This window comes from Mobula hypostoma, chromosome 29 (assembly GCF_963921235.1).
Source record: "Mobula hypostoma chromosome 29, sMobHyp1.1, whole genome shotgun sequence".
NCBI lineage: Eukaryota > Metazoa > Chordata > Chondrichthyes > Myliobatiformes > Myliobatidae > Mobula > Mobula hypostoma.
Genome location: NC_086125.1, coordinates 3,129,484 through 3,152,469, shown reverse-complemented (window position 1 = coordinate 3,152,469; position 22,986 = coordinate 3,129,484). Strand labels below are relative to the sequence as shown.

The following is a 22,986-nucleotide window of genomic DNA, read 5'->3' as shown; positions in this document are numbered from 1 at the left end:
TGCTCCACTGCTCCCAACTTGGCAGTTTTCAAGTGGGATAGGGGGTTATTGTCAGTGATTACAGTGAATTTGGAACCCAACAGGTATCCACGAAACTTCTTACTACAGCCCACTTAAGTGCAAGCAGCTCCAATTTCATGCTGCTATAATTCCTATCACTCTTCTCGGCATTCCTTAATTGCCAGCTTGCATATGCAATAACCCTCTTTCCCCCTCCCTGCTGTTGGTATAACACAGCTCCTAGCCCATGACTGCTGGCATCAGTCTCCACTATAAGGGGCTGGGAGAAATCGGCAAAGACAAGGATGGGGGAACTGGTCAGTTTCTCTTTGAGCAAGTCAAAGGCAGTCTGATATTCTTCCATCCAAGACTGTTGTAACAGCCAGTTTATTTTACTTGCCCTTTACTCCATATCACCATTTGGAACTGTATGGCTTCCTGAAACACTCTACCATCTTCAAAGCACTTGGGGAGGTAATGGCTATGGTACACTGCATCTTGGAAAGGGACGGCTAGGGAAATCGAGGTGGAGTTAATGCGCATGGGAGAAATACAGGGAAATAGTGGAGAATCTCTTATACTCCAACTGCAGGGAACCTGGATTTAGTGACTGGAAGATACAAGCAACGGAGAACAACTACTTTACTTTGCCTCAGTCGAGGAGGGTTCACACAGGAAATTGACTGTATCACAAGTGATTTACAGGAGGTTAACTAAATCTGTCTTTTCCCAGCTCTTTCCCGACTGAGGACAGCTTGCCCGATGATGAGATCTACAGTGGGCTCTCTGACGTTATTGAGTAAGTTGCTGTTTACTCGTCTGCACTCTGCACACTCAAGGTCACCCAGATCTCTGCAGCCCCTCACTGCATGGAGACAGGTTCAGCTGTCACCTCCCTGACCAAATACTCACTCCTGCTCAGGCATTCACCTTATAACTCTTGAATCTCTCGCTGGCCTTTCCCTTCTCCTTAATCTCCTCCAGCCCTACAATTTACCAGGGGCAATTTTCAAGGTGTAATTAACCTATCCACTCAAAAATTTTTTCGACTGTAGAAGGAAACCCATATGATCACAAAACGATGAGGAGTGTAGAAAGGGTAAATGCATGCAGGCTTTTCCCACTTAATTTGGGTGAGACTAGAACTAGAGGTCATGGGTTAAGGGTGAAAGGTGAAATGTTTAAGGGGGACATGAGATGAAGCTTCTTCACTCAGAGTGTGGAACAGGTGGAAGTGGTGGATGCGGGTTGGATTTCAACATTTAAAAGAAGGCTGGATTAGTACATGGGTGGGAAGAGTACAGAGGACTGTAGTTTAGGAGCAAGTTGATAGGAGGAGGTTAACTGATAGCCCAGCATGGACTAGATGGGCTGATGGGCTTCTTTCTGTGCTGTAGTGCCCCATGACCCCAACACAGTGACAACATGCAAACCCCACACTGGCAGCACCAGAGGTCAGTGGTGTTGGGGGGCTGTGGCTTTACCGACTGTAATTGTAATTGGTTTCTGATTGTCACATGTACTGAGGTCCGATGAAAATCTGCATTGCATGCCATTCAATGCATCAGAAGATCACAATGAAAGCAATAACAGAATGCAGAAAATAGTGAACATTATTACTAATTTGTAGTTTACAATTTCAATTAGATTAGATTAGATTATCAGGACACGCAGTCCTCTTTTATTGTCATTTAGTAATGCATGCATTAAGAAATTATACAATTTGTTCCTCCAGAATGATATCACAGAAACACAAGACAAACCAAGACTAAAAAAAACTGACAAAAACCACATAATTATAACATATAGTTACAACAGTGCAAAGCAATACCGTAATTTGATGAAGAACAGACCATGGGCACAGTAAAAAAAAGTCTCAAAGTCTCTTGAAAATCCCATCATCTCACGCAGACGGTTGAAGGGAGAAACTCTCCCTGCCATGAGCTTCCAGCACCGCAAACTTGCCGATACAGCATCCTGGAAGCACCCGACCACAGTCCGACTCTGAGTCCGTCCAAAAACTTCGAGCCTCCGACCAGCCCTCCGACACCATCTCTGCCAAGCATTTCGACCTCGGCCCCGGCAACAGGCAACAGGCAAAGCTGAGGACTTGGGGCCTTCATCTCCGGAGATTCTCGATCGCACAGTAGCAGCGGAAGTGAAGCAGGCATTTCAGAAGTTTCCCCAGATGTTCCTCCGTGCTTCTCACGTCCGTCTCCATCAAATCAGGATTGTGCACGGCCCCTATTTAACAAATACGATATCAATTTGGAACAGCCGCGCGCACTGCGTCGAGCCGCCATCTTCTCCTCCCCTCCCTTGAAAGGAGTAAAACGATTATAAAAGCAATAAACAAATAGATTGTAATTTACAATGAGCTGCCAGAGTTGTAACCTCCTTAATCTCCTTGGATTCCTTTAGGATTTCTGGGTTCCTTCACTGTGGTCTTGTGATCTTTATTATTAATGCTTAAGTTCCTTAAGTCCCCCCCCCCGCCACTCTCTCCTCGTCACCAAAGTCCAGTGTTTAATGGTCCCCAAAGAGATCAGTAATATCTCGTTGAATTTTGAAGCCTCCCGCTGCATCCCCACCAACAAAATGGGATCATCAACACGAGAAAGTCTGCAGATGCAGGAAATCCAGAGCAACTCTTACAAAATGCTGCAGGAACTCAGCAGCTCAGGCAGCATCTGTTGAAAAGGAATAAACTGTCGACGTTTCAGGCTCAGACCCATCCTCAGGACCGAGAAGGAAGAGGGAAGATGCCAGAATGAAAAAAGATAGGGGAGTGGAAGGAGGATAGCTAGAAGATGATAGAGGAAGCCAGGTGGGTGGGAAGGGTCAAGGGCTGGTGAAGAAGGATCTGATAGGAGAGGAGAGTGGACCAGAGGGGAAAGGAAGGAGAAGAGGACCCAGAGGAGGTGACAGGATGGTGAGAAGAGATAATAGGTCAGAATGGGTAATAGAGAAAGGGGAAGGGGGGTGGGGTGAAATGGGATCATTGATCCTATGGGAAAAGGAATTTTCTTAAACTTCTTTTAAAAACATTAATGATTTTAACTCAATTTGAACACTTTTTAAATGTCACTGAGTATCAAAAGCCAGATGGAAAGTCTGGGAGCAAGATCTCAGAGTAACTCTCCCAAGGTCATCTTCTTCCTCCTTGGGTGCAAAAGGTCATATTTAGATTTTAGATCTATAGACCTACAGCACGTAACAGACTCCTCCAGCCAGTGAGCCCGCGCCGTTCAATTACACCCACATGTCCAGTTAACCTACTAACATCTTTGGAATGTGGGAGGAAACCAGAGTACCTGGAGGAAATCCACACAGTCACGGGGAGAACGTACAAACTCTTTAAAAGCAGCATTGATCCTGGGCTGATGGTGCTGTAATAGTGTTACGCAAGCGGCCGTGCTACCATGCCACCATTTTGTTGGTGAAGAGCCCCTGCTATGGGCCATTTTACTACATCACGAGTTCCTATGTTACTGTGGTTGGATCTGTCGTCCAGGTGGGATGGGTGTGTGAGTGTGTGTGTGTGTGTGTGTGTGTGTGTGTGTGTGTGTGTGTGTGTGTGAGAGAGAGAGAGAGAGAGAGAGAGAGAGAGAGAGAGAGAGTGTGTGTGTAAACAATGATCATTCTTTTAGGCTTTCTCTAGCCTGTTATGACCCTTTCTTTTGTACATCCACAGTGATACAGGAGAGGAAGATGATGACCTTTATGATTGCGTGGAGGATGAAGATGATGAAGGTGGTGAAATCTATGAAGACCTGATGAGGACTGAGGTGATGATGGCACCGGTATGTACCAGCAACCCTGACATTTCTAAGTCTGCTTCCTCCCCAAATGCATCTAAAGCACTATTCCTCTTACAAGAGGCTGCATCGAGACTATTGTGCAGGAAAATCAAGCATGGTAGTCATCATAAACACTGGCTTGTCTAAGGTTGAGAAGTTCACCTCCCAAGAGGAAGGAACTGGACAGAGATTGGAAACAGGATCTCTTGACCTCCTTTGCAGCCAGGTGCCATTTTCAGACAAGACATTCACTGACAGATTGTCAATGATAATGCGAGACAATTCAGCTGAAGGGCATTGACTCAAATGTTGACATTTAATTTCCCTCTATCGATGCTGACTGGAATAAAGGGGGATGAGAGGTAACTTAAATAGAGGTGCATAAGATGAAAAGAAGCATTGATAGAGTGGACAGCCAGGATGGAAATGGCTAATAGAAGAGGGCATAATTTTGAGGTGATTGGAGGAAAGTATAGGGGCAACTTGGTGTTAGAAATAGGTTTTTTTACACAGAGAGTGATGGTCACGTGAACTGCACGTCAGATACATTAAGGATATCTAAGGGCAAAGGTTCCTAACCTGGGGTCCACAGACACCTCGGTTAGTGGTAGGGATCTGTGGCGTAAAAATGGTTGGGAACCCGTGTCTAAGAGACTCTTAGGTGGTACGTGATAAACAAGAAACGGAGGGCTATATGGAATGGAAAGGATAGATTAATCTTGGACTAAGTTAAAATGTTGACAGAACATTGTGAACTGAAGGGCCTGTACTCTTCGATGTTCTATATTTTATGTTCTAGGCCTCACTGACTTCCTCCAGCAGTTAGTGTGTTGTTCTATATACCAGAATGTCAGTCTCTTGTGCCTTTTCAATGAGAGATTGTCTGGTTTTCTTTTTTTGTCTGAAGGTGAGGAGACTGAAGGGTGATTTAATATGCAAGGGTATAAGTGGGTAGATAGGGTAGATGGTTATTGGCACATTAGCCTTCATAAATTTGAGTACAGGAGATGGGATATTATGTTGAAGTTCTATAAAATGTTGGTGAGGCCTAATTTGGAGTATTGTGTGCAGTTTTGGTCACCTACCTACAGGAAAGATGTAGATAAAGTTGAAAGTATACAGGGAAAATTTACAAGGATGTTGCCGGGTCTGGAGGACCTGAGTTATAAGGAAAGATTGAATCAGTTATAACTTCATTCCTTGGAAAATAGAAGATTGAGAGGAGATTTGATAGAAATCTAAATTATGAGGGATATAGATAGGATTAGAATGTCTGAAGGGCCTGTTTCTCTGCTGTACTTTTCTAACTATGGCAGAAACCTTTCTATGTGAGGCTTAGAGGGAATGTGAGGAGAGAATTTGATCCACTCATGCACAGATAGACTGGCGAATGGAAATGGAATGTAGGGATATGGATCATGCTCCATAATTTAATTTGATGTCAGTGTCAGCACAGACACAATGGGCCAAAAGGCCTGTTCCTGTCCCATTCTGTTCTATGTACATATCACTAAGTCTTCTTCTACTTCACAGACAACATTTAAAAGTTACTTTTTTTGGGCTGTTTTTTGATTCAGACTCCGGCAACTTCAGTATCGCATGTCTCATCAATAATATCGTGTTTGACTAGTCATTCTGACCAGTTAAACCACTGATATCCTCCCCATTTTATTGTTGTACCTGCTCTTTTACAATGCCCATATTTGCATAAATAGGTTTTGAAATGAGCTGCACTCATAAACTGGATTGTATTTCAACCTCAGAAATGGGCAATTAAAAAGTATTTAATATCAATAATATCAAATCAGTCAATAAATCAAATAATATCAAATAATCTACTAGAAGTCAATAATATCAAATAATGTACTGGAAGATCTCAGTGGGTGGAGCAGTGTCTCTGCAAGGAATGGATTTGTCACCATTCAGGTGATAAGCAACCATCATCCTTCCCATCCCCGACCTTCCATTCTGGCTTCTTCCCCTCTCCTCACAGTCCTGATGAAGGGTCTCGGCCTGAAATATTGTCTGTTTATTCCTCTCCAAAGATGCTGCCTGAGCTGCTGAGCTCCCCCAGCATTTTGTGTGCTTTGCTCTGGGTTTCAGCAGCCGCACAATCTCTCGTGTTGATTATTGTTCTCTGCAATGTTTGCAAATCCCAGCGATACTACACGTGTGCATTTGCGTCATTGGTTCTCGTGACCAGGGACAAGAGTATGAAATGAACTGTGGCCTTTAACTGGAACTTGTATTTCAACCTCAGAGACAGACAGAGCTTGACAAACGGGCCTGCTGCCTTCAGGAGATAAAACAGACAGAGGAGAAGTACACACAAACGCTGGAATCCATTTACCTGGTAGGTTGAGCACTAGTTCCATAAGTATATGTTACTCTGTACTAACCTAGTTGCACTAGTATTTTCTCAGCAGGTCAGGCAGCATCTATGGAAAAGGATAAACAGTTGACGTTTCAGGTGGTGATGAAGGGTCTCAGCCCGAAATGTCGACTGTTTGCTCTTTCCCATAGATGCTGCCTGACCTGCTGAGCCCCTCCAGCATTTTGTGTGCGTTGCCTTGGATTTACAGCATCTGCAGATTTTCTTATCTTCGCACTAGTATTGTTTTTTGGGTTGTAGGTTCAACCTTCAGGAGGACAAAATCAAGCTCCAAAACTGGGAAGATTAAATCTGAGTATTTAATTAACTGTTGAATTTAAAATAAATTAATCTATTATTGTCACACGTGCTGAAATGCAGTGAAAAAACATTGTTTTGCACACCATCCATACAGATTGCTTCCATTATAGTGGTCAGGACGATCACACATTAATCTGATGGATTGTGTAATTGTTTGTTCTGGTCCGCGCTACTCACTGTCACAGGAATTTCTATCTTTCTTTTTCAGCATTTTTACAAACCATTGCAACGATTCCTTGAGCCCCGAGACCTAGAGGATATATTTCTCAACACTGAGGTAAGCCCCACTCTGTCTGAGAGTCTCTGACTCGTAACCTGATCTTTATTTTAAACTATATATTTAAAATATACACTCAGTTGTCACTTTATTACATACCTTCTGTACCTAATAAAGTGGCCACTGAGTGTATGTTTGTGGTCGTCAGCTGCTGTACATCATCCATTTCAAGGTTCGATTCAGAGATCCTCTTCTGCATACCACTGTTGTATCGCGTGATTTTTTGAGTTATTGTCGCCTTCTTGTCAGCTTGAATCAGTCTGGCCATTCTCCTCTGACCTCTCTCATTAACAAGGCATTTTGCCCACAGAATTGCCGCGCACTTGATACATATTTCTTTGTTTTTTTGCACCATTCTCTATAAAGTCTAGAGACAGCTGTGTGTGAAAATCCCAAGAGATCAGTGGTTTCTGAGATACTGAAACCAACCCGTCCAGTATCAACAATCATTCCACGGTCAAAGTCACTTAGATCACATTTCTTCCCCATTCTGATGTTTGGTCTGAACAACAACTGAACCTCTTGACCATGTCTGCGTGCTTTTATGCATTGAGTTGCTGCCACATGATTGGCTGCTTCGATATCTCCATTAACGAGCAGGCATACGTAACAAAATAGCCGCTGAGTGTACTTGCCACATTCATGACTGAGAAAATGAAAAGGTGATTCTGTTCTTTCTCTCCCTCCCTTCCTTCAAGATACAGGCCAAAGCCTGTCTCTTTGACAGAACTGCCCTAATATGTGGTTTGGTGTAAACATTTCTTGGAGCACTATACAATGTTGCTTGGTAGGCCAAAGTCACAGGTGTATAAATGGAAGTTGCTGTAAAGCTTTGCTTGATGCTGACTGGATATATCAATGCTCCCTATGCTTTGTCCTGAATGAAAACAAAGATAATGAATTATAGGAACGGCTACTCTAAAAATCATAATCATTAAGATTTGGGAGTGAGGTCACTTGCTACCTCTTGGGTCAACAGAAAGTGGGACTGCATTTTACACTGCAGCGGCAGACTGGATGTAATTTAAATGAGGCATCTAGTCCATACCAGGCACCCAGCCCAAACTCACACCATTCTTAGTAATCTGTTGGTGGATTAAGAGTATCATCATGGGTACAGCTCTCACTACCATTCTGTGACATCTACAAGCAGTGGTGCCTCAGGAAGGCTATGTCCATCATTACGCTCTCCCTCCATCTGCTCTTGACTATTCTCAATGCTGCCATTAGGCAGAAGGTACAGGAGCCTCGTTCAACAACAGCTTCTGCCCCACTGCCAATCTGAAATGCCCTAATTCTGCCTCAGACCTCAAATCCATTTCCCTCAGCTTGCAAAAATGTTATGTCTATTTTTGTTTCGATTTTCAAGTTATGTGTAATTTATGTTAATTAAAGTTTGTATCATTTATGTTAAACATGTATGTAGCGTACTGTGCTGCTGGAGCAAAAGGAATTAACATTATACCCTAAATATGTATGCGTATGACATTAAACTTGAAATTGAACACTTGCTTTCGTTGTCTATTTCTAGTTACTTCTGACCTGGGAGGCAATGGCCAACAAACACCATTAATATACCAGTAATATTCCCAATTCTCGTGAAAATTAGCTCCCTCAAGCTGTCAGGCTGATCGACCCCACCACCCATATACAGTATATATACACACATGCATATAAATAGCTAGGGTGTGTCAGACTTTTGCACAGTCCTGTAGTCATTTTATGTATTGCACTGTACTGCTGCCGCAAAAAATAAAACAAATTTCATAACATATGTGAGTGATGACAAACCTGATTCTGATATGGGTCTCTATTGTGGACAGAGAATAGAAAGGGGAATCATGGTTGGGAAATGGGGAAGGGAGAGAGGAGGGAGCGGAAAGCACCAGAAGACATTCTGTAATGATCAATAAACCAATTGTTTGGAATCAAATGACTTTGGCTGGAGTCTCAGGTCTGGGTGTATCTGAACCCCTGCTACACTCACCCTTCCCCCGCCCCGGCACCCCTTCTCTATCACATGCCCCACACCTCTTCCGCGACGCTCCACCCTCGCCAGACCCAACATCCTTTGCTCCCGCCAGATTCACGGATTTGCTCTCTAATCCATGTTGACAAATACAGTACTGTGCAAAACTCTTGTGTACCCTAGTTATATATGTAAAAAAGACTTTAGCACAGGACTGTACATACAGTCTATGTATATAAGTTACACTGTATAGGGTAGGATTGCTTTTATATTTATTGTGTTTTTATTTTCTTTCTTTCTTTCTTTTTAAATCTTTTTACTAATTTTTCAAAATTATAAACTCAATAACAAAGTTGGTACAAAGAGATTGGAAAAATGTTCATCAGCATATATAAAATGAATTTTAAGTGACATAGAAATAAAAGACTTCCAAACTCATAATGAGATTAAACATTAACAAAGAAATAAAAAGAAAAAAAATATATAAACAAAAAAGCCCAAAAGAAAAAGAGAAAAAAAAACCAAAAAAAAAGACAAAACAGGGCTAGACCAACAACTTGTATCAGACAAGATCCATAATGTCGCTAACTCCGCTCCTCTCTTCATATAATTTTAGAAAAAAGATTCGGAAAGGTCAGATTACATCATATGAAAATGTTGCATAAAAGGTTTCCAGGTATCTTCAAATTTAACCGAAGGGTCAAAAATATCACTTCTAATTTTTTCTAAATTTAAACTTAATATGGTTTGAGAAAACCATTGGAATGCAGTTGGAGGATTAATTTCCTTCCAGTTCAACAAAATAGATCTCCTCGCCATTAAAGTAACAAAAGCTATCATTCGAGAGGCTGAAGAAGATAAAGATCTATGTTCTACCATTGGCAATCCAAAGATTGCTGTCATAGGATGGGGTTTTAAATCAAAGCATAGAACTGCTGAAATAATATCAAAAATGTCTTTCCAATATTTTTCCAAAAGAGGACAGGACCAAAACATATGAGTTAAAGAAGCCACTTCAGAGTGACGTCTATCACAAGTAGGGTTTATATGGAAATAAAAACGAGCTAGTTTATCTTTGGACATATGAGCTCTGTGTGCTACCTTAAATTGTATTAAAGTATGTTTAGCACATATAGAAGAAGTACTAACTAATTGAAAATTTTTATCCCATTTCTCTGTAGGCAGGGAAAGTTGAAGTTCCCTTTCCCATTCATTTTTAATTTTATCAGATATACCTGGCTGTAATTTCATAATTATATCATAAATTATTGCTACTAATCCCTTCTGCAAAGGATTAAAACCTAAAATTTTAGTGTTTTTATTTTTATCGTGTTCTTTATGTTTACTGTATTTTTTATACTGCATTAGATCCAGAGTAAAAAATATTCCATTCTCCTTTACGCTCATGTACTGAAGAATGGTGATAAACAATGTTGAATCTTGAAGTTGATAAAATATACAACTAGTCAACAACATGACATGCGAGCCAGACTGGGTAAGGTTGGCAGATCTCATTATCTCATTTCCTGAAGGATGTTAGTTAACCGGACGTGGTTTTACAAAACACCAGCACTTTTGTGATTGCCACTGAGGTGAGCTTTCAGATTTCAGATGTATTTAACAAAACCATCAGACATAGGAGCAGAATTAGGCCATTCAGCCCATCAAGTCCAATCTGCCATTCAATCAATGGTTATGTATTTTCCCTCTCAATCCCATTCTCCTGCCTTCTCCCCATAAGCTTTGATATCCTGACTAATACAGAACCTTATTAATCTTCACTTTAAATATACCCAATGACTTGGCTTCCACAGCTGTCTGCAGCAAGGAATTCCACAGATTCACTGCCCTCTGGCTCAAGAAATCCCTCCTCATCTCTGCTCTAAATGGACGTCCTCGTATTCTGAGGTTGTGCCCTCTGGTTCTAAACTCCTCCACGATAGGAAACACCTTCTCTGATGACTCTTTACTGAATCATTGAGTCATACAGCACAGAAACAGACTGCAGTGTCCCATGTACCTTTATGATTGCGTGGAGGATGCTCATTCTGATGCACTTCGAATTATAGTTGAGGACTTCAATCACGCTTCTTTGAAGAAATCTCTGCCTAATTATCATCAGCATAGAAGCTGCAGCACCAGGGGTCCCATCACAATGGACCACTGCTATGCTACGATTATGAATGCCTACCGTTCCATGCTTAGTCCACATTTTGGGAAGTCTGATCACTTGGCTGTTCACCTTGTACCTGCATACAGGCAGAGGCTAAGGGTAAAGGCTCTAGAGTTAAGGACAACAAAGAGGTGGTCATGGGAGGAAGAGGATTTCTAACTATAGAATTGCTTTGAGCCAGTAGACTGGGTTATGTTCAAGGACTTATCAGAGGATCTAAATGAATACACCATGGTTGTCACAGGCTTTACTAAATCTGTCGTGGATGAATGTGTCCCAACAAAATCATTCAAAGTTCACCCCAACCAAAAGCCCTAGGTGAACCATGAGGTCCATGATCTGCTGAAGGCCAGGTCAGTGGCATTCAGGTCCGATGACCCAGCAAAATACAAGACGTCCAGGTACAGTCTCCAGAAAGTCATCTCAAGTGCCAAGTGGCAATACTGGACCAAACTTGAGTCACTGGGGATGCTCAAGAACTGTGGCAAAGCTTAAATGCTATTACCTCTTACAAAGTGAAACCAAGCAACATAGGGGACAACAAGGCTTCGCTCCCAGATGAACTCAATGCCTTCTATGCTTACTTTGATGGCAAAACTTAGAGGACCCTTTATGAACTCCCAGAACCACTGATAACTCGGAGATTTCAGTCTCTGAGGCCATTAGCTGAGATTGTTAATCTCTTGTTTCATAAGTTTGGGGTATCCACCTGCTTCAAGCAGACTTCAACTATACTGGTGCCTAAGAGGAACGTGATAACCCCCCTCAAGGACTATCGTACAGAAACACTTACACCCACTGTGATGAAGTGTTTTTGAGAAACATATCAACTCCTGCCGAAGAAGTGACGAGAGTCCGCTCCAATTTGCCTACCAGCACAGCAGGTCCATAGCAGATGCCATTTTACTGGCTCTCTACTCAACCTGGAACATCTGGACTGTAAAGGTGCCTACACCAGGATGCTCATTATTGACTACAGCTCACCATTCAATACTATCATCCCATCAAAACTACTCAATAACCTTCAAGGCTTTGGCCTCAATACCTCCTTGTGCAATTAGATCCTCAATTTCTTCATTTGTAGACCCCAATCAGTTTGGATTGGCAACATCTCCTCCACAATCTCCACAAGGCTGTATGTTTAGCCCCCTGCTCTACTTGCTTTGTACTTTTGACTGTGCGACTAATCACAGCTCCAATGCCATATTTGTTTGCTGACGACCGCACTATCATTAATGAATCAAAGGTGGTGGTGAATCAGCACATAGGAGGGAGATTAAAATCTGGCTGAGTGGTGCCACAACAACCTCTCACCCAATGTCAGCAAGACCAAAGCTGATTATTGACTTGAGCGGAAGGGAACTAGAGGCCCATGAACCAGTCCTTATCATGGGATCAGAGGTGCAGAGGGTCAGCAACTTTAAATTCCTCCGTGTTATCACTTCAGAGAATCTGTCCTGGGCCCAGTACATCATTGTAACTGTGACGAAGGTACAGCCATGCTTCTACTTCCTTAGAAATTTGCAAAGATTTGCCATGGCAGCTATAACTTCTATAGATGTGTATTAGACAGTTTATTGACTGGCTGCATCACAACTTGGTATGGAAACACCAGTGCTCTTGATTGTGGATATGGACCAGACCATCACGGTTAAAGTCTTCCCCACCTCTAAGCAAATCGACATAGAGTTTTGCAATAGGAAAGCAGCACATATCAAGGATGCCCACCCACCCAGGTCATGCACTTTTCTTGCTGCTGCCATCAGGTAGAAGATACAGGAGCCTCAGGTCCCACATCACCAGGTTCAAGAACAGTTATTACCCCTCAGCCATTGGTCTCTTGAACCAAAGGAGATAACTTCACTCAACTTCACTTGCTTCATTACTGAACTGATCCCACAACCTATGGGCTCTCTTTCAAAGACTCTCCACCTCATGTTCTGGATATTTATTATTTTTTTCTTTTGCGTACTTGCAGTTTGTTGTCCTTTGCACATTGGTTATTAGTCGGCCCTGCTGGGTGTGGCCACTCATTGATTCTATTGTGTTTCATTGGATTTACTGAGTGTACACAATCTCATTGTTGTATATGGTGATATATATGTAGTTGTTAATGAATTTACTTTAAACATTGAACTAGCTGATACCCTTCAATTCCCTTCAATTCTCCAGAACAAAACTGCACTAAGGCCAACTAACAGGCGTCAATTAATCAACATGGGTTTGGGATGTGGGAGGGAACCAGAACACCTGGAGGATACCCACAGAGTCATGGGGAGGGTCTGTAAACTCCATACCATGGTAGTCTGGGTTTGTCATGGGGAGGGTCTATAAACTCCATACCATGGTAGTCTGGGTTTGTCATGGGGAGGGTCTATAAACTCCATACCATGGTAGTCTGGGTTTGTCATGGGGAGGATCTGTAAACTCCATACTATGGTAGTCTGGGTTTGTCATGGTGTTGGTCTGTAAACTCCATACCATAGTAGTCTGGGTTTGTCATGGGGAGGGTCTATAAACTCCATACCATGGTAGTCTGGGTTTGTCATGGGGAGGGTCTGTAAACTCCATACCATGGTAGTCCGGGTTTGTCATGGGGAGGGTCTGTAAACTCCATACCATGGTAGTCTGGGTTTGTCATGGGGAGGGTCTGTAAACTCCATACCATGGTAGTCTGGGTTTGTCATGGGGAGGGTCTGTAAACTCCATACCATGGTAGTCCGGGTTTGTCATGGGGAGGGTTTATAAACTCCATACCATGGTAGTCCGGGTTTGTCATGGGGAGGGTCTGTAAACTCCATACCATGGTAGTCCGGGTTTGTCATGGGGAGGGTCTGTAAACTCCATACCATGGTAGTCTGGGTTTGTCATGGGGAGGGTCTATAAACTCCATACCATAGTAGTCTGGGTTTGTCATGGGGAGGGTCTATAAACTCCATACCATGGTAGTCTGGGTTTGTCATGGGGAGGGTCTGTAAACTCCATACCATGGTAGTCCGGGTTTGTCATGGGGAGGGTCTATAAACTCCATACCATGGTAGTCTGGGTTTGTCATGGGGAGGGTCTGTAAACTCCATACCATGGTAGTCTGGGTTTGTCATGGGGAGGGTCTGTAATCTCCATACCATGGTAGTCTGGGTTTGTCATGGGGAGGGTCTGTAATCTCCATACCATGGTAGTCTGGGTTTGTCATGGGGAGGGTCTGTAAACTCCATACCATGGTAGTCTGGGTTTGTCATGGGGAGGGTCTGTAATCTCCATACCATGGTAGTCTGGGTTTGTCATGGGGAGGGTCTGTAATCTCCATACCATGGTAGTCTGGGTTTGTCATGGGGAGGGTCTGTAAACTCCATACCATGATAGTCTGGGTTTGTCATGGGGAGGGTTTATAAACTCCATACCATGGTAGTCTGGGTTTTCGGATCTGAGAGACGACAGTACAGCCTGCTGTATCACAACGTCACCCAGCTTTAGTTCATACCCGTGTCTCTGGATCAGTGGCCTGTTCCTACATGAAGAAGTAACTTCCATTAGGTACTCAGGTAGCCATTATTCTGCTCATTGATGGACACCTCATTCCACTCGGGAGGAGATTGGACAGCGCGGTATCATAGCGGTTAGCGGGTTCTGTACGTTCACCCCGTGACCGTGCGGGTTCTGTACGTTCACCCCGTGACCGTGTGGGTTGTGTACGTTCACCCTGTGACCGTGTGGGTTTCCTCGTGGTGCTCTGGCTTCCTCCCACATTCCGAAAGCACACCGGTTAGTTGGTTAATTGGTCACGTGGATGTATTGGTGGTGCAGAAAGGCCTACTACCCTGCTGTATCTCTGAAGTAAAACAAAGTTATTATGTTGTCTTGATGCCCATCACCACTGACTCCGAACTAAAAGCAGTTAACAGCCAGGCCCTCTGGAGAGTCTACAGTCACGTGTAGGGCAAACCAGGTGGATGAAGAGGCAGAGAACCAATACTATAAATGGTCAACAGACATCCATCAGTTCTTTGACGCCACGGTGTTCGGTGAGCTTGGCAACGAGCTTGCAGACGTTTCATCACCAGTCGCGGTGATGTCCTCAGTGCGCAGTTGTTGGTGTTTCTCTCTGGGAGCATTCGCGCTTATATCAGCCCCCGTTCCTCTGCCTCAGTCCTGATTGGCTACCCCTTCAGTTCACCTTTGAATTCTATTGGCTCGCATTTCTTTGGCTCTTACGAGTTAATAGATTACATCTATTTTGATATGATTGTTTACGGAGTTATTAGGAGAGAAATCAAAGGTCAACTGAAGGGATAGCCAATCAGGACCGAGGCAAATGAACAGGGGCCTCTATAAAGGCGAGCACTGCCAGAGAGAGAAGCACCAGCAATTGTGCACTGAGGATGTCGCCTCAACCACAATATCAAACACCTCAACCTGAGCTGCCAATATTCACCACCATCCTTACCTTCTTAATCATAATGGAGGAGACAGGTGGGGCTGTTTATCTGAGTTTGTACGACCTTGTACTTTTTCTGTACATTGATACTGAGTCAGATTGCTAAGGTACCTGGAGCAGGAAACATTAACAGTGAATCATCCAGTAATTTTACATGTCTTGACTCTACAGAAATTGTTGAACGTGCACAAGTCTTTATCAGAAGAAATCCAAACCTCTATCACCTTAAATGATGCCCAGAACCTCTATGAAATATTCAATAACTACAAGAAAAGGTGAGCATGTGACAGACCAGTAACGCTGAAATGAATCTAATCCTTTCCACAGGTGAAGGTTTGAGGAGATGCGAGCATTTCGATGCGGGCTTCCTTTGTTCGCTGTTGCCTTTGAAGTTTACACTCAGTGGCCATTTTATTGGGTACCTTCTGTGCCCAACAAAGAGGCCACGGAGTGTATGTTCATGGTCTTCTGCTGCTGTAGCCCAACCACTTCAAGGCTCAATGTGTTGTGTGTTCAGAGATGCGATTCTACACACCACTGTTGTAACGTGTGGTTACTTGAGTTACTGTCAGCTTGAGCAAATCTGACCATTCTCCTCCGACCTCTCTCATTAACAAAGTGTTTTCACCCACAGAACTGCTGCTCTCTGATGTTTTCTCATTTTTGCATCATTTTCTGTAAACTCTACGGACTGTTGTGCATGAAAATCCCAAGGAATTGTTGAGATAGTCAAACCAGCAACAATCATTCCACAGTCATAGATATTTCAATCACATTTCTTCCCCATTCTGATATTTGGTCTGAACAACAACTGAACTTCTTGACCATGTCTGTAAGCTTTTATGCACTGAGTTGCTGCCACCTGATTAGCTGATTAGATATTTGCGTTAACGAGCCGGCATGCAGGAGCAACTAATAAACTGGCCGCTGAGTGTAAGTAACTTCTCTCTGTCCTGCATTACCATCCTTCAACCTTTCCCTCCTCACCTCCTGCATTCCACTGATCCTAGCTGGGACTCCGGCACAGAACCACAGTCCATTTGCAGTACATGGCACATTTAACCTGGAAAATTGTGGTTTCAGAGCCACATTCCTGGATTTGAAATAATGGCCCAGAAATTGTAGTTTGTAGCAAATATGAAAAACTATTTTTCCCAATGTAGGAAGACGGTTATGGGATTTGGGGAGGACCTGATACAAGTAAACACAAAATGCATTTTTGAAATGCAGGGTCGAGAGATGACTTTCTGCTGGTTGGAGGAAGAACATGGAACTTCTCAACAGTGCTCCTTACAGCCAATACGCAATAACAGCATGCTTCTGACTGGGATTGGCTTGTTATTGTTATAGGTACCAAGATACGGAGACAAACTTTTGTTCTACACTTCACCCAGACAGATCGGGCCATATGTAATTACAGCATCACTATTGTTGCATTTTGTGGGAATATTACAGTATGTGCTTACATTGGCTGCAACGTTTCCGACCCTGGTGACACTCGGAAAGTACAAGATACCACTGGCTGTAGCGTGCTTCAGAATGTTCTAAGGTTAAGGAGGCAGACACGAAACCTGAAAATCCTTGTGATACTCAGCAGGTCAGGCAGCATCCATGGAGAGAGAAACAGAGATAATGTTTCAGGTCAATGATCATCCAGAGATCTTAAACTCCATTTAATACTGACAGCCTGAAATATTTCTCTTTCTTGCCGGCCTACTGAGCATTTCCAGCATTTCATTTTAACCATCCATGTTTGCAACCTCTCACAATGTACAAAAACTACAGTGACTGTCAGGTCAGCAGGAAAAGCCATCGTCTGCAGTCTACCATCACTGCCGGATTTGTATGTGTCCAGGATAAATAGGAGGGCAGGAAATATCATTGTGGACACCCAGCAAACTTCTTTTCACAAAAGCTCACTTCCAGAAAGCACCATAAGGATACTGAAACAAAAATTTAAAAGTTTATTCCGCCAGGTAGTTAGTGTAATCAACAATCCCAGGTTTGCCACCCCACACTCCTCCGTCTCAGTCACTGCACTGCAGGAACTTTAAAACACTATTTATATTTGCATTGTAAATATATGCTGGCATTTCTTTATCTATATTTTATTCCATATCCATAGATTAACCTCTAACTTTATTTTATATACAGTACTTTAGCTAGACTGCACAGTTCTTTTTATGTAAACCAAATTTCATGACACATGTGAGTGATGATAAACCTGATTCTGATATGGGTCTCTATTGTGGACTGAGAGTGGGAAGGGGACAGGGAAAGGGAAATCATGGTTGGGAAATGGGGAAGGAGAGGTAAACCAATTGTTAGGAATCAAATGACCTCGGCTGGTGTCTCAGGGCTGGGTGTGTCTGCACCCGAGCCATCCCCTGCCACTGGCACCCCTACTCTTCCACCTGTCCCACAGCGCTCCACCCTCGCCATTCCCAACATCCTTTGCTCTTGCCATCCTCACAAACTAGCTTCTCACTCCACGTTGACAAACACAGTACTGTGCAAAAGTCCCTGGCTCCCTCGCTATATACACATACCTTAGACAGTACTGTCTTCTCTTATGCTTTATAATTGTTAAATGGTGTTTAATTATTGCATGTCGTGCCAGCACACCAGGACAAATTCCTTATATATGTAACCAGCAAAACCCTGATCTGTACACTTCAGCAACACAATAACCACTTTGATCACTTTGCACTGAAATGGACGTTTATGTTCCAACAGTGTCTTTTCTTGTATAATTGTGCTTCTGAATACTGCTTTCTGATGCTATGTACCCGTTATGCTGCAGCAGGTATGGGAAATAACACTGATCCTTGATATGATAACTGACATAACTGTTTGGCCAGCGGCTGTTTGCATTCTCTTGGGTTTCTGCGTAGTGGTTAGCACAACCCTTTACAGAGCAGGTGACCCGGGTTCAATTCCCTCCACTGGCTGTGAGGAGTTTGTACGTTCTCCCTGTGACCGCGTGGGTTTCCTCCCACAGTCCAAAGACCTACCGGCTAGTAGGTTAATTGGTCTTTGTAAATTGTCCCATCTTTAGGCAGGCTAGGATTAAATCGGGGCTTGCTGGGCGGCGTGGTTTGAAGGGCTGGAAGGCCCTTTTCTGCACTGTATCTCAATAAATAAATAAAGTCAATTTGTGAAAACAATAAGGCTCATTAAAGGAGCAACACACACAAAATGCTGGAGGAACTCAGCAGGTCAAGCAGCATCTATGGAGGAGAATAAACAGACGATGTTTCAAGCTGAGACTCTGCATCAGTTCCCCTCTGTAGATGCTGCTTGAGTTGTTGAGCTCCCCCTTATGTTGTGTGTGTGGCTACCCTGTGAGCAAGCAAATCTCAAGGTTGTATAATTTATACGTTCTTTGATAATAAATGTACTTGAATCTTAAATATTTCCAGCATCTGCAGAAGCTTGTGTGTCAATAGCTTGATAAAGGAATCAGTCAGATCACCCGAGTAGCTGCTGTAACTTTCAAGCAGGCGCTACCTCTGCCTTCTGATAATTAATAATAATAATGAGTAAGTAATACTCATTGAGAACTGGAGCAGGACTGACCACTATCCTTTGTTTGCTTGAAGGTTGCTTCTGTATGGAAGGTACTGCAGCCAGGTTGAGGCAGCCACAAAGCACCTGGACAGGATTGCAAGCACGAGGGAAGACATACGGTTGAAATTGGAGGTGGGAGCCTTCGGAAGTTGCTGTTCTTCCTTGATAATATTTTCCTTCATTGACACTTTTCTCACCTATGGAATTTTACCCAGAATTTTCTCGTCTCCTGGCTCAGGATTGTGTGGTGGTGCAAGGGGATGGTGACTGGGAAATTCAGATGTTCCATGGTGAAGTGTCTCAACCCGAAAAGTTTATTCCCTTTGCCCGACTTGCTGAGATCCTCCAGAATTTTGTGTGTTTTACTCAGGATTTTCAGCATCTGCAGAATCTCTTGTGTTTATATTCTGTGATGCTGTATTCCTTTAAGACTCTGGAACAAGGTGAAGTTCGATAACCACTGAGAGCCCGGGCATACTATAGGGCAGTGGTTATATTAACTGACTGATAGAGAATCATAAAGTTAGACTGCAGTGAAAGAGACCCTCAGCCCATCAAATCTATGCCAACCATCACTTTGTACGTTTGTATGTTCTCCCACGACCACGTTGGTTTTCTCCAGCTGCTCAAGCTTCCCCCACAGTCCAAAGACCTATCAGTTGGTCGTCATTGTGAATTGTCTCATGGTTAGGCTCAGGATGAATTGGGGGATTGCTGGGTGGTGCAGCTCGAAGAGCGCAAGGGCCTGTTCCACACTGTGTCTCGGTGAATAAAGAAAGAAAGAGTGACTGACAGAATGTGTTTACAGGAATGCTCCAAACGGGCTAACAATGGAAGATTCACCCTTCGAGATCTGTTGATGGTGCCTATGCAAAGAGTCCTCAAATATCATCTCTTGCTGCAGGTGAGGATTGACAAAAAGTTAAACCGGAAACCCCGAGAATATCTCTCGTGTGTGACTCTGACCACAAGCTGTACCTCCCACCTCTAGTGATAATACTTCCCTTCTCCTTTACTGACCCATTAGTGTTTCCCTTCTCCAATAATGGCCAGTGTTAACCCCTCAGCTATCTGATCATTTTGATAGATACCTTGATTGGAAAATGGCTAAGATGGGATCCTCGAATGGCCACTGTTAATATTTCCCTCGTTCAACAACGACCGGTATTATACCTTCCACCGGTAATACTGACTACCTATAATGCATCCCAGCTCCCGTACTGACCAGTTTTAGTACCTCCACCCGCTGGTTCTGCTTAACTTCTCTTTATTCCTTGTATTGTTTGTTCATGAATTCTGATGTGGAGATATTAGAATTTGCCAGGTATACCACAAGCCTACCAACAGTTTAGAAGAATATTATTCACTAGACTCTCTGCTGACCTGCAGTCAGCTGTGGGAGGCATTAAGAAATCCTTGTGCCTTTTGATGGGATAATCAGCCAGTATGTCATTTCTAGTTCTCTTGTGAACCTTTATTTTTGTGTAGAAACCTCATCTGCTATATCTGCTGGGGTCTATGTTCATGAATGTAGATCTTTTTGGTGAACCCCATCTAGACATAAAACTCTGGACCAGTACATCAAGCTTCAGGAAGGGAACTTTACTTTTAGAACTCTAATTCTCAACAATTGACCCTTGCTTTCAAGGCCAATATTTAATGTTCATCCAGTTGAAAAGTTGGTTTTGAAATATTTTGTTGAACTGCTCATTTTCTGTGGTGAAGGTGTTTCCTCTCATTTTGCATGTGGACACATGGGAATCCATAGAGTTTCCCTGTCAGGATGATATCTGACTTGGAAAAACTTTCTGTACTGCCCTAGGATTCTGCCTCAGTGCTGGAGAGGGAAGGGCATATGTGTTTCCATTTTGGGCAGGACTGAGAGACCCAAAAGCAACAAACTAACGTTACTGATCGCAATCTCACCAATGTCTTCCTGCAGGAGTTAGTGAAGCACACCACTGACCCCAGAGATAAGGACAACCTGAGAATGGCTTTGGATTCCATGAGGGTGAGTGGGGGTTATTGGATCACTTTTTGTGTTTGAGGGGAGATCTAATGGAGGAATATTAGATTATGAGAGGCAGAGACAGAGGAGACAGACAGTATTGTTTTTCCAGGATTGAAATGTCTAATACTAGAGGACATGCACTTAAGGTGAGCGGGGATAAGTTTAAAGAATTAAAATCAGGTTAAATAAAGAAATAAATTTACATATATGATGTGTGTGTGCATGTGTGTTTGTGCATGCATACAGTATACATATACAGAAAAAGACTCTTTTGTGTCAAAGGTCTTTTTTTCCAGTCCAGAGGAAGGGTCTTGACCTGAAACATCAATGGTTTACTTTTATCCATGGATGCTGCCTGGCCTGCTGATTTCCTCCGGCATTTTATGTGTGTTGCTGGATTTCCAGCATCTGCAGATTTTCTCACCTTTGGTTTATCTTCACCCTTTGCCTTTCCTTCAGGATTTAGCCCAGTGTGTGAATGAAGTGAAAAGGGACAGTGAAACTCTCAAGCAGATCACCAGCTTCCAGTGTTCAATAGAAAACCTGGTGAGTTTGCGTGCACGGGGAAAGGTTAATCATGTCCAGCTGATCAGAGGTCACACACCTCCAGCATCGAGGGGTTAATGAGCATTCTGCAATCACACTCTTCATGTGTCTCCTCAGCCCTGACAGTTATAAAACGGGAGACACCCTGGGAAACGAGTAGGGCGCTGACTGTCTGAATGGCCCTTATCTTTGTGGAGTGATTATTTACGGAGAGGAACTGCGTGGAATACGAGCTTCCGGCCCAAAGGGCCGCACCACCCAGCATCACATCACCACTGTTTTTAAAAAATCTCCACACAATCTCTTCAGATTCTTCTACTTAACCCTCACACTTACCGAAAACTCACCTACAGACATATCCACACACTCAACGACACACTCACTGACACACTCACCCTCACACTTATCCTCACACTCACCCACACACTCACCTACAGACATATATACACACTCATCCTCACACTCACCCACACACCCACACACTCACTTCACGCTCACCCTCACACTCACCCTCACACTTACCCGCACACTCACTTCACGCTCACCCTCACCTACACAGTCACCCACACACTCAACTACACACTCACCCACACCGTCACCCACACATTCACCTACACACTCACCCACACAGTCTCCCACACACTCACCTACATATTCACCCATACACTCACCTCCACACTCACCCACACCGTCACCGAGACACTAACCCGTACACTATGGAGAGTTTCAGAAAACAACGCTGGATATAATCCATCCTGGAACTTGGAAATCATGCAAACTCCTGCAGTCAGTTCCAGAGGTCAGAATTGAACCCGCGTGCTCTGGCACTCTGGCACTGTCAGGTAGAGGTGTTACCAGCTGTGTCACCTCGTTGGATAGTTGCAGAAACCAGCAAATGTAAGTGTGCTTGACAAGATAACAAGCGAGTAGAGCTTTTCTTCATTGGTGTATCGAGAGCCAGGTCTCCCCGTTTGAAAAGAAGTACGTCAAATTGTTATGTTTCGTAACCTCAAAACATTAAACTTATTCAAAGGAAGATACAGCAGTCCGTGAATGTGTGTCTGACTTTGAGTTTACTTTAAGTGAGGCACGCAGTGTCACGTGGTATTGTGAAGATGTATGCAATTAATGCAGTTTTACATATAACCCAGAATTAATTATTTAAATGAAGTACTTTTGCTCAAACAATACAGTTACAAGTTTACTCATATACTACTGAAATTTTAAATACATAAAATGTACCCTGCATGAAAAAATGAAAAATAAATTCCTTATCTATAAGGAGGCTGCATCTTTGAAGTTCTACAACCAAAACAGCTAACTTTCATTTGATTGCTGTGTTCAAGACAGATCAACAGATATTTTGAGTGTTAAGTGAATCAAGGCAAATGGGAATCATGCAGGAAGATAGCACTTTGGCAAAAAAATCAGCAAAGCCTTATTGAATGGGTTAGCAGACACCCAGGGCTGAATGGCCTGCTATTGCTTCAATTTCCAATTTCTTATGTTTTAC

The 22,986-nt window shown here is 43.2% G+C and overlaps 1 protein-coding gene across 1 annotated transcript in view; it reads left to right on the top strand.

The window, feature by feature from the left end:
* Window positions 1-22,986, top strand: part of LOC134339313 (proto-oncogene vav-like) — a 190,954-nt gene that overhangs the window by 117,575 nt on the left and 50,393 nt on the right. Inside the window, exons 4-12 of the mRNA XM_063035710.1 lie at window positions 734-799; window positions 3,695-3,803; window positions 6,061-6,153; window positions 6,701-6,769; window positions 15,518-15,621; window positions 18,949-19,048; window positions 19,725-19,820; window positions 20,859-20,927; window positions 21,387-21,473. Of these exons, the coding sequence (XP_062891780.1) occupies window positions 734-799; window positions 3,695-3,803; window positions 6,061-6,153; window positions 6,701-6,769; window positions 15,518-15,621; window positions 18,949-19,048; window positions 19,725-19,820; window positions 20,859-20,927; window positions 21,387-21,473 (793 nt within the window). The remainder of the gene's footprint in view (window positions 1-733; window positions 800-3,694; window positions 3,804-6,060; window positions 6,154-6,700; window positions 6,770-15,517; window positions 15,622-18,948; window positions 19,049-19,724; window positions 19,821-20,858; window positions 20,928-21,386; window positions 21,474-22,986) is intronic.